This window comes from Scyliorhinus canicula, chromosome 12 (assembly GCF_902713615.1).
Source record: "Scyliorhinus canicula chromosome 12, sScyCan1.1, whole genome shotgun sequence".
Classification (NCBI taxonomy): Eukaryota; Metazoa; Chordata; class Chondrichthyes; order Carcharhiniformes; family Scyliorhinidae; genus Scyliorhinus; species Scyliorhinus canicula.
This window is the reverse complement of record NC_052157.1, coordinates 131,705,092-131,717,424: the sequence shown is the minus strand read 5'-3', so window position 1 is coordinate 131,717,424 and position 12,333 is coordinate 131,705,092. Positions and strand designations below refer to the sequence as shown.

Here is a 12,333-nt window from a genome sequence, read left to right as displayed (position 1 = left end):
GGGCCCTGTCTGGTCTATAGAAGTGCGGTTTGCACTCCGCACAGATCGGGCAGTCCCTGGTGACCGCTTTTACCTCCTCGTTGGAGAAAGGCAGGTTTCGAGCTCTTATGTAGTGGGCGAGCCAGGTGACCCCTGGGTGGCAGAGGTCACCGTGGATGGCTTTTAGGCGGCTGATTTGCACGCTGGCGCATGTCCCGCGGGATAGGGCATCCGAGGGCTCGTTGAGCTTCCCCGGTCGATATTTGATATCGTAATTGTAGGTGGAAAGTTCAATCCTCCACCGAAGAATTTTGTCATTTTTAATTTTGCCCTTTTGCGAGTTGTCGAATATGAAGGCGACCGACCGTTGGTCGGTAATGAGGGTGAACCTCCTACCTGCGAGGTAGTGCCTCCAGTGTCGGACAGCCTCCACGATGGCTTGTGCTTCCTTCTCGACTGAGGTGTGTCGGAGTTCTGAAGCGGATAGGGTACGGGAGACAAATGCAACGGGCCGCCCTGCTTGGTTTAAAGTGGCTGCTAGCGCTACCTCTGAGGCGTCGCTCTCAGCCTGAAAGGGAGTGGATTCATCCACCGCCCGCATGGCTGCTTTGGCGATGTCGTCCCTGATGCAGCTGAAGGCTTGGCGCGCCTCAGCACACAGGGGAAATAGTGTGGCCTTGAAGAGTGGGCGGGCTTTGTCCGCATATTGGGGGACCCACTGGGCGTAGTACGAAAAGAGCCCCAAGCACCGTTTGAGGGCCTTGGGGCCATGGGGGAGGGGGAGTTCTAAGAGTAAGAGGGGGAGCATGCGGTCCGGGTCTGGGCCCAGGACTCCGTTCTCCACGACGTAGCCGAGGATGGCTAGTCTGTTTGTGCGGAACACGCATTTCTCCTTGTTATATGTAAGGTTTAATTTTTGGGCCGTCTGGAGAAAACGGTGGAGGTTGGCGTCGTGGTCCTGCTGGTCATGGCCGCAGGTGGTAACATTATCCAGATACGGAAACGTGGCCCGCAGCCCGTACTGGTCTACCATTCGGTCCATTGCTCGTTGGAACACCGAAACCCCGTTAGTGACGCTGAAGGGAACCCGGAGGAAATGGAAGAGGCGGCCATCGGCCTCGAACGCCGTGTAGTGGCGATCCTCCGGGCGGATTGGGAGCTGGTGGTATGCAGACTTCAGATCCACCGTGGAAAATACCCAATATTGGGCGACCTGGTTTACCATGTCTTCGATTCTGGGGAGGGGATACGCGTCAAGGAGCGTAAAGCGATTGATGGTCTGGCTATAATCGACGACCATGCGGAATTTTTCCCCGGTCATAAGTAGGCTTACATTAACATTGCAATGAAGTTACAGTGAAAAGCCCCGAGACGCCACATTCGGGCACCTGTTCAGGAACACGGAGGGAGAATTCAGAATGTCCAGATTACCTAACAGCACAACTTTTGAGACTTCTTTGGAGGAAACCAGAGCACTCGGAAGAAACCCATGCAGACACGGGGAGGACGTGCAGACTCCGCACAGACAGTGACCCAAGCCGGGAGGGAATCGAACCTGGGACCCTGGTGCTGTGAAGCAACAGTGCTAACAACTGTGCTACCTTGTTTGTACCACGTCATGATTGTGCCCCTGCTTGGCACCAGCCCAACCACATACATAATCCTATATTTATCTATATCAAATTACATCTCCAGGACACAAGGTCAAACTCTCATTACATATATACCTACCTGTAATCTACTTTTCTCCCCAAACACTGTGACACTTCAATGTATTTTGAGTCAAACTTGGACCGAAAATATACTTTTGTGGAAAATGCTTTTGAACACACATTAGAAAAACTTTCATTCTCTGCCCTTTACGCTCTTTCAATTCCAGTCTGCTTTAGGGTACCTTTAGGGTCCCATTACAACTACTCATCAGTTACTGCACCTCTCTGTAAATTCCTGCAAATTTATTCCTGTAATCTTTCCCACTAGAAGGTGATCAATTAAATACACACAATAAATAGTGTAATGGTACCCAGATTTTGCCCTTGAACCTTTTCGGACATCATCACTTTTCTGCAGAGTAATGTTCTCCTCAGTTAATACTCGCACCCCTCCTTTCTTTCTTTTCCTTTCCTATCTTTTCTCAACATGCGAACTGGATTCTCCAATTCTGGCACTATGTCCCCACACCGGCGTGGGAACGGTGACGTTTTACGGCAGGGAAACTGCCGCGAAATGGCCACCGATTCCCTATGCTGCTGGGGGCTAGGAGGGTGGCAGTGTAGAGCAACCGGCTCTAGCTGCCGGCGAATTGCCGGATCCGTGGCCGCGCATGCGCACGGCGGCGGCCTGCAGCGGCTCTCGGAAGAGACCCACAAAATAGTCCCGCCCATCGTCTGGCTCGCGCACCCCGGACCGCCCCACCACAGTGCCCCCAGCCCCGAATAATGTCCCCTCCTTGCCCGCGGACCGACCCTCCCCCAACTGTGGCGGCGCTGGATTGAGTCCGCAGCCGCCACGCTGAGTTCCCGATAGATGAGATCACACGTGTTCCGCACTGTCGGGATCTTGGCTAGTCGGGGGCGGAGCATCGGAGGGCGCTCCTCAGACAATGGCCTGAGGCCATCGATACGTGGCGCGACATATTCTCCGAGCACGTCGCTCTGTAGGCTGCGGAGCATCGCGAAAGCAGCGCTGCCCCCGATTTCGTTGGGAATTTGGATTCTCTGGCTGTTAGCCGAACGGGATTTCGGCGTCGGCGATCGGAGAATCCAGTCCCATGTATCCAGGAATACTTAATACTCAGCCCTTTCCTTTTCCAGTCTGGTGTTCATTATTGTCACAACATCATATTCCCACATGGGTAATTGTGCTGGCAACTCACCAATCTTATTCACCACACTCCGTACATTCACATACATGACCCAAATTAGGCCTTGTTGCAATCCATCATACTCTGACCGCACCTAATATTCCTTATTGTTTGGTCTAGTACTGTCTATTTCTCCAAATTCTTTGTGTACTTTCATTTCCTCTCTGCTATTATTTCCTGGTTCCCATCTCCCTCCAAGTTAGTTCTCCCCAGTAACACTAACAAACCAGCTCACAAGGACATTGGTCCCAGTTCTGTTCAGGTGCAACCCATTCAGAGTGTATAGATCCTATTGCCTCCAGAACTGGTTCCATTAGCCCAGGAATGTAAAACCCTTCTGTTGTATGTACCATCTTGCCAGCCACATGTTCATCTTCTCCCTTTTATTTCTATACCCACCAGTGTCTGGAGTGATTCTCGCCCGTTTGCCTGTGGGCATGGGGACTTAGTCCCCTAAAGGGAGAATCCCGGCCCTGTTATGCCTCTATGTACCAACATATACTATGACTATGAGTTTGGGGGGGGGGGGGGGGGCGGTCAGTGGCCTAGGCTTCTCTGCTCTCCTAATTGATGTATTTTGTGCGCGTGTCTCTATTGGGGAAAAATAAAAACAAACTGTACAACGTTCTCTTTGCAATAGACTCAAAACTGGCTGGTCTGTACACACGAACGAGACGGACAAACAGCGGCAAAATCAGATACTAACTAAGAAGGAAGTTGCAAATATCCTGGATGTCATCAAAAGAGCTGAGAATCTGGATCTGGTTGAACAGAAACGGGTTGGGTATGGAGAACCTTCTTTGACAGAACCTTTTGAGTTATTAATGTTTAAATAATTCATTAACTTTGCCCTTTAAAGCTGCGTTTTGGTAGAACCGCTATGATGTGGTAGGATGCTGGATGCGATTGATACACCTTGACGGGAGTGGTGTAGTGGTAATGTCACTGGGCTCGTAATTCATTGGCATATAGGTTATTGCTAAGTAAGTGCAGCTTGATCGATGATAATTTCTATCAATTGTTGATGATCGTGAATCGACTCTTGGAGCAGTAATTGGTTGGATTAGATTTGTCCTGCTTTTTGTGGGCAAATCATACCTGGACAAGTTTTCACATTATTGTTTAGCTGCACTAGATAGCTAGAGAAGTGACTATTCTGGAACCCAAGCTGGGATGTTTTCGGGGACCATTGCCTTTGTTACATCCTGCCAGCCATTTCTTGATAATGTGCTACAAATTGAAGTCTGACTATGCTGATGGTGACATCGCTGTCATCTGCTATTTAGCTTCCAGCAGTCCTGATTCTGCTCCAGGCATGTTTTTCGATACTTCTGAATGAACCAGGGCAGCACGGTGGCACAGTGGTTAGCATTGCTACCTGCGGCGCTGAGGACCCGGGTTCGAATCCCGTCCCTGCGTCACTGTCCGTGTGGAGTTTGCACATTCTCCCCGTGTCTGCGTGGGTTTCGCCCCCACACCCCAAGGATGTGCAGGTTAGGTGAACTGGCCACGCTAAATTGCCCCTTAATTGGAAAAAATAATTGGGTACTGAATGAACCAATGTTAATCACCTAGCTTGATGGGGGGGATGTGTGAATCGTTAGCTGGGCCAGCATTTATTGCCCACCCATACTTGCCTTTCACCTGAATGACGTGCTAGGCCATTTCCGAAGGTATTTAAGAGTCAAACATATTGCTATGACTCTGGAGTCACATATAGGCCAGACTAGGTAAGGTTCCCAGATAGGTTTCTACGACAATCGACAATCAACTTTAATTCCAGATTTTTACTGAATTCAAATTCCCCAATCTGCCATGGTGGGATTCAAACCCGTGTTCCCAGAGAATTTCCCTGGGTCTCTGGATTACTAGTCCAGTGACAATGCCACTACGCCGCCTCATAGTTCCCCTCAACATGATGGCGACTGTGCAGTTGTTACTCCAACCAATATTTTCATGGTATGGACAAGGTCAGTAGATCTCAGTACCACTTCCTTCTGACAGTAATACCACTCTGCTACCACGTCTTGTATGTCTGTCCTGCTGATGGGACAGGATGAATTCAGGAATAGTGATGGAGACATCTGGGATGTTGGCTCTCGGGTATTATTCTATGAACATGACTATGTCAGTCTATTGTTTGACTAGTCTGTTGGACACCCTTCCCAATTTGGACACTGGTTTCCAGATGTTCGTGAGAAGCACTTTGCAGAATTGACTGGGCTTGGTATTCATTTGACTGACGCCAGGTGTTGTGGTCTTTCTAGCTTTGACCATGGAGCTAAATATAAAACGTTAATTCCTCTGTTCTTTCCTAAGCTTTTGAATAATTGAATTTACAGTGTAGAAGGAGGCCATTCAGCCTATCGAGTGCACGGCCCTTGCAAAGAGCACCCTACCTAAGTCCATACCTCCACCCTATCCCCACACCTCCACCCTATCCCCGTCACCCCACCTAACCATTTTTGGACACTAAGGGCAATTTAGCATGGCCAATCCACCTAACCTGCACATCTTTGGACTGTGGGAGGAAACTGGAGCACCCGGAAGAAACCCACGCAAACACGGGGAGAACGTGCAGACTCCGCACAGACTTTTGTCTGATGAATGTTTCCAGAAATTCACTTTCTGCTTCACATTCATAGACTCTACAATGTTTTGCTTTTTATTTGTAAAGAACTATGATCCAGTTTTATACAGAGACCTTGGCCGGGATTCTCCCCTACCCGGCGGGGCGGGGGGGGTCCCGGCATGTCGGAGTGGAGTCGAATTCTCCGCAACTTTAGGGGCCAAGCCCTCACATTGAGGTGCTAGGTCCGCGCCAGAATGGTTCCCACTCCCCCGGCTGGCGTGAACGGCCATTGACACCACGCCAGCCGGGGCCGAAAGGACTTCGCCGGCCGGCGTAAGTCCGCGCATGGGCCGGAGCGACAGCGGCTGCTGACGTCATCTCAGCGCATGCGCAGGGGAGGGGGTCTCTTCCGCCTCCATCATGGTGAAAGCCATGGCGGAGGCGGAAGCAAAATAGTGCCCCCACGGCACAGGCCCGCCCGCCGATCAGTGGGCCCCGATCGCGGGCCAGGCCACCGTGGGGGCACCCCCTGGGTCAGATAGCCTGCGCTCCCCCCCCAGGACCCCGGAGCCCGCCCGCGCCGCTAATCCCGCTGGTACCAGAGGTGGTTTAAACCACGCCGGTGGGAGAGACCTGTCAACGGCGGGACTTCGGCCCATCGCGGGCCGGAGAATCGCCGCGGGGGGCCCGCCAACCGGCGCGGTGCGATTCCCGCCGAATCTCGGTGGGCAGAGAATTCGGGACATGGCGGGGGTGGGATTGACGCCGGCCCCGGGCGATTCTCCGGCCCCCCGGGGGTCAGAGAATTCCGCCCCTTGAATTGAATTGGACCATTTTCTAGCTAACGTACCAATTTCATGAATTAGTACAATTATTTAAGTTGGAACAATATTTAAACTCTGTTAAAAAAATTATGGAACGTTAGTAACTTGTGCACATTTATGATGTTGCTGAATCGCGATTCTGTGCTCTGGTGTTATATTATGACATAAGACGTTCAGCAGGAGTGATATCCAATATGTATCATAACTGGCTTCCTTAATGACTTCAATGCAATTATTCATTCCTGTCTGAATTAGCTAAGATTTTGCTGAACTAAAAGATGTATGTTTTAAACAATAATTGTAGTTATAGAGCTTTTAAAAAACAGTAAAATATCCAAAGGCACTTCAGGAGACCAGTGTCTCACAAAACTTAACACTGAGCCACACAAAGAGATATTGAGGCAGATGATCAAGATCTTGGCCAAAGAAGAGGTTTTCAATGTGATGCTGCATTTCCACTTGCCTAGAGAGGGAATTTGATTCCATGTTATTTCTTTATTTAATGCATTCAGATTTTCATTCAGAAAGTTACAAGTTACTTATTGATAGGAGTCACTGATAAACTGAATGAGGCTGCTTGATCATCAGGGCATTCTGGGCATAAGTTTGGTCTGATAATTGTGGACCTGTCATATGTGACAGAATAATAAGACTGTTTAGACTGGGGAAGCATCCTGTCCATGCTGTTTGACTAGGCTTGTGGCCTAGACTTAAAACCAAGAGACAGTGTGCAAATATTTCAAAATGTACATAGTATGCTTCAAAAAATGCACAAAATGCACGCTTTAATTGAAAAAATAACTTCCAACTTTTTGAAATGTTTACACCGCACATTTCTTTGAATTTATTTTCATGATCTAGTCGCCTTGTTGAACGTTTAGAAAATATGAAGAAAAACACGATGGGGAATGGTCTATCCCAGTGCTTGTTATGTGGAGAATTACTTGGATTTTTGGGATCAACATCGGTCTTCTGTCAAGACTGTACGAAGGTAAGATATTTATAAGTGACAGTTTTGGGCGTAATTATATGATGTTTCGCATTTCATTTATTATCCAAGTTCAGTTATTAGTGCGGTGCTGTGGTGGAGGAAGCTTATGTTTTCATTTCAGGGATGTGGTAGCTTCTGGCTCGGTCAGCATTTATTGCCCATCCCCAATTGGCATTGAGAAGGGGCTGATGAACTGCGGCAGACCCTGCGGTGGAGGCACACCTGTTTTGGAGGGTATTCCAGGATTCTGACTCACCGATAGTGAAGGAACATCGATATATTTCCAAGTTAGGATGGTGAGTGACTTGAAGGGGAACTTCCAGGTGGTGGTGGTCCCATGTGCCGGCTGACCTTGTCCTTCTCCATGGTGGCAGTTATGGGTTTGGAAGGTGCTGCCGGAGGAGCCTTGGTGTGTTCCTGCAGTGCATCTTGTTGGCGATAAACAATGTTGTCACTGTTTGTCGGTGGTGGAGGGAGTGAATGTTTGTGGAAGAGTTGCCAATAAAGTGGGCCGATTTGTCCTGGATGGTGCCGTGCTTCTTGAGTGTTGTTGGAGCAGCACTCATCCAGACAAGTGGAGGGTATTCCATCATATTCCTGACTTGTGCTCTGTATCTTTACTTCATCTAGCTGGGTAATCCTGTGTGGTAACATTGTGAGGAACTTTTACTTCATGATTCATGCTAATGCTTTAGAATTAGTGTTTTGTTCTGGGAAGACTGTAGTTGTGAAAGTAAGGTAACTAAAATGTTGGACTTTAGAGATTTTCAGAACGCCTAAAAGAAAATTTCAGTTCAGAAGGCTACTCATGTTTGTTTCATGGAGTCAGAATAGAGTAATTGGTGCCATAAAACAATAGGTGGGCTTACTTATCTGGAGAACTGGAGATGTGATGTCTACACTGCTTGCAAAGAAGTGAAGTCCAGAGAGATATTTTGTTTTGGGAGATGAGTGGAGCTCAGGAAGGATCTCTGGTTTCAATTTATCTGTGGTCACCATGATGTAGAGATACCGGCGATGGACTGGGGTGGGCATAGTAAGAAGTCTTACAACACCAGGTTAAAGTCCAACAGGTTTGTTTGGAATCACTAGCTTTCAGACTCACCTGATGAAGGAGCTGTGCTCCGAAAGCTAGTGATTCCAAACAAAACTGTTGGACTTCAACCTGGTGTTGTAACACTTGTTACTGTTCAATTTATCTGTGTGTTTACTGGGTGAGGGAGTTGGTTGCAGTTTGGACCTCGCATGGTTTGCAGCTCACAGAGAGGCCCTGAGAACTGTTAGCAGGCTCCAGGCAGTTAAGTCTCAGAAAAGTCGAGGGGAGCTATTTATAGCTTGATGCAACTGGAAAACTGAAGTCTGGAGAAACCCAGAGGCTGTGGTAGCTTAGTAACGTAGAATAGAATATTGTTTTCAGTTTCTATTACAGGACTTGACCTGAGAATCTAGTTGGGCATATGTGTACACATGATACGCCACACACTTGGGTAATGATTAACATTGAAGAAGCCCCATTGTTGTGACCTCTGTTGCTGCAGCTCATTATCAAATTATGCATCATAACAAATGTGCCATAGCATCATCCTGGTTACGTTTTGGGTGCATTGGTGCACTGAATAATGGATCGCTATTATCAAATCACTTACCACAGCTAAAAAAGGCCATGAAATATGAAGCTAAAGGTTGTCTACCCCTTAACATTAGAGACCAAGTTGTGGTCATGGTTGATTGATTGCTGATCCATCTTGAGTAACACACAATGACATTACTGTGTAACAATCTCCATTGGTGTTGTGTAGACTGTTCTAGAGCCATATCCAAATAAATAAAAAGGGACTGTCGGGGGTTCTATGTAATCGGCACTTTCTTTTAGTGCTCTGCCTTCATATTAGCACTAAATCTAAATAAATAATGACAGTTTTGCTATTTTGGCATTGTACTGCCTTTTGCTTTTTCACTAGTAGTTCTATTTTCAAATTAAGCATTCATACAAGATTCATTTAATATTGGACACAGATATAATTGAAATAAGCCCATAAAGAGTTTGCATTTTTCACGTACAGCATGCAGATATTTAAACATTGATTTTGTTCTCTTTGGAGGCATTATGTGATACTTCTAATTCCATTGAGAACCGCTGCAGTACTATTGACTAATCTGAGTCATCAACACCCAACAGATTCAGTGACATTTTGCATTTCTTGAAAAAAAGGACAAATTAACAACCATTTGACATTTGTGTTTGTCATGTTGGGTGAATGCACAAACACAGCCTGATGTGCACAATGTATATCCAGAATATGTAGGAGATATTCGAGCCATATTTTCTCACGGTGCCTGTTCACAAAGATCACACAAAGTCAAAATGTTCCATTCTATACTGTTTTATCTTCACTTTTCCCTGGTAATTGATAATCTGTACCTACCAATTATTGAAGATGGCTGTTCTGCCCTCACTGCTTGTACTTGTCTGTTTGGCATAATAAAGTTCCCTATCTATCACGAGAGATGATTAACCTTTCATTCTGCCTTGCAATGCATGAAATGGACACTGTTTATTCTCACCCTCTTGCACCTCATTTTGTTTTGATAAAAACTGTGCAAAGGTGACGCTTGTTTCCTATGGTGAGCGGATCATGTAAGTGGAGACTATCAAATACCCACGAAATAACACAGATTGTTGAGTTGTCTTTAGTTGACTGTTGAAACAGGATTTAGACACGGAGCACATGCGCAGGGCAGCAGAGATTGCTTTGAGTCAGGATGTCTGAAGGAAGGAAAAGATTACCTCATTGAGTATAGATTTTTTCAGCATTCCTCTGATTTTCTTTCACACCTTGCTGCCTCGCCGTTGAAAGATTTTCATCCCCATCTGAGATGCCGTCTCTTGTATCTCTTCCAAGTGCCAGTTCTTCGCACGCGAGTTTACAGAGTGCAGCCTTTGGATTCTGGAGGTAGGGCCGTTGCATCACAGACAGGCCAGATTCTGCACTCACTAGCCAACCATGGCAACCAGGCCTCCCGGACAGTGAACAGGAATGGGAATGGTTCCTTTCCCCATCCTCGACCCAGAGCCTCAAGGGCAAATGGAGCGTCCTTCGTTCCAACAACCTCGCAATAAATCGAATCGTACTTGAGATTTATCCCATTGATACTTGCCACTAAACTGCCGGGAGGTAGTATTTATTTTAAATTAGATTATAATCTAATTGCATTGATAGAAAAATGTCTTTTGTCCCCTGTTTGATGTGGAAGGCTTAAGTTACCGTGCACGACTCAAATAAAACAAATTATATGAAAAAGAGAATTGGGAAGATAGAATAATGTGTGCTGCACCAGAGAAAATTGAAACTAGCCTAGTGAAAACATTTAAAAGTATTGCGTACACATGTCGTCTTGTGTGTATTTGCGAATAATGCAAGGCTGCGTACTTAGCCCCCTACTCTACTCCCTGTACACACACAACTGCGTGGCAAAACTTGGTTCCTACTCCATCTACAAGTTTGCTGACGATATGACCATAGTGGGCCGGATCTCGAATAACGACGAGTTAGAATACAGGAGGAAGATAGAGAACCTAGTGGAGTGGTGTAACGACAACAATCTCTCCCTCAATGCCAGCAAAACTAAAGAGCTAGCCATTGACTTCAGGAAACAAAGTACTGTACACACCCCTGTCAGCATCAACGGGGCCGAGGTGGAGATGGTTAGTAGTTTCAAATTCCTAGGGGTGCACAACTCCAAAAATCTATCCTGGTCCACCCACGTCGATGCTACCACCAAGAAAGCACAACAGCGCCTATACTTCCTCAGGAAACTAAGGAAATTCAGCATGTCCATATTAACCCTTACCAATTTTTACAGATGCACCATAGAAAGGATCCTATCGGGCTGCATCACAGCATGGTATGGCAACTGCTCGGCCCAGGACCGCAAGGAACTTCAGAGAGTCATGAACACCGCCCAGTACATCACACAAACCTGCCTCCCATCCATGGACTCCATCTACACCTCCCGCTGCTTGGGGAAAGCGGGCAGCATAATCAAGGATCTCTCCCACCCGGCTTACTCACTCTTCCAACTTCTTCCATCCAATCCAATCGAATAATGATGCCTAAAATATTCCATTTCTGAAATTCACTTAAATATTTCAAATGCCTGTGTTCATATTTCTAAAACTAGAGGAAGATGGCAAATGTAGTTCATTGCTGAGTTGCTTTACAAATACTGTGCAATATTTACATAAACCATACCAATCACAGCGTTGAACAAGTGACTACTAGCGCAGTGAAATATGAAGTAAGACACAGATATATCTGTAAATACCAGATAACATGATTGATATCATCATTGGATTAAGCATTGAGGAGCATATGTGGGCGGTTAATATTTAACGAGGCTGTTGCCACCCATAATAACAACTTGCATTAATATAGTGCTTTAATAATATGTTCCAAGGTACTTCACAGGAGCACTATAAAGCAAAGTTTTGACACTGAGGCACAGAAGGAGATATTAGGGTAGATGACCAAAAGCTCAGGAGGGCAGAATTAAAGCAGTGAAAAAATCTTGGAGGATTGCGGGCCTGGAGAAAATGATTGCTATAGGGCCCTGGAGGAAAAGGCAGCGTGCCTTCAATTCTCCCACAATATGAGACATCCTGTCCTTGTACTTCCAGGAATTCTCTCTTAGTCCTAGAGCCTGAGACGGCCCTCCATTGATGCCTGACACCAGTTTGCCACTTATTGTGCTTCCACAGCCCGAGATCTCGGTGCTCCCATCTTCTAAGTTCCCCAATGCTCCTATTTCCTGAACGTGCCCTTCCCACTGCTCCCATGCTTCCAGGGCACCCTCCATAATGTTCATGGATCCCAAGGCTATCCTAATGCTCGTAAAGTCTAATCCTCCTACCAAGTGTCACAAACTCCTTTTCAGTTCTTTCACAATTCACAATTTCATTCAGTGCTTACTCTCACTATTCTTACTCACATGTTCACCAAATCCCAGCCAAACTTAGTCCTCGGGGATAACTAATACAACCCGCTCGGCTGGAGGTTTAAATCGTCTACCAATTTGCAGCCATTTGACATCAATGAAATTCAGG

At 46.6% G+C, this 12,333-nt stretch overlaps 1 protein-coding gene across 7 annotated transcripts in view; it reads left to right on the top strand.

The window, feature by feature from the left end:
- Positions 1 to 12,333, top strand: part of LOC119974848 (rab effector Noc2-like) — a 253,248-nt gene that overhangs the window by 108,825 nt on the left and 132,090 nt on the right. For all 7 annotated transcript variants that reach the window (XR_005462586.1, XR_005462585.1, XR_005462584.1 and 4 more), the window contains exons 5-6: positions 3,483 to 3,626; positions 7,100 to 7,229. Coding sequence is in view for 4 of the 7 variants with exons in the window: in XM_038814146.1 (XP_038670074.1) it covers positions 3,483 to 3,626; positions 7,100 to 7,229 (274 nt within the window). In the remaining 3 variants the exon portion in view is untranslated. The remainder of the gene's footprint in view (positions 1 to 3,482; positions 3,627 to 7,099; positions 7,230 to 12,333) is intronic.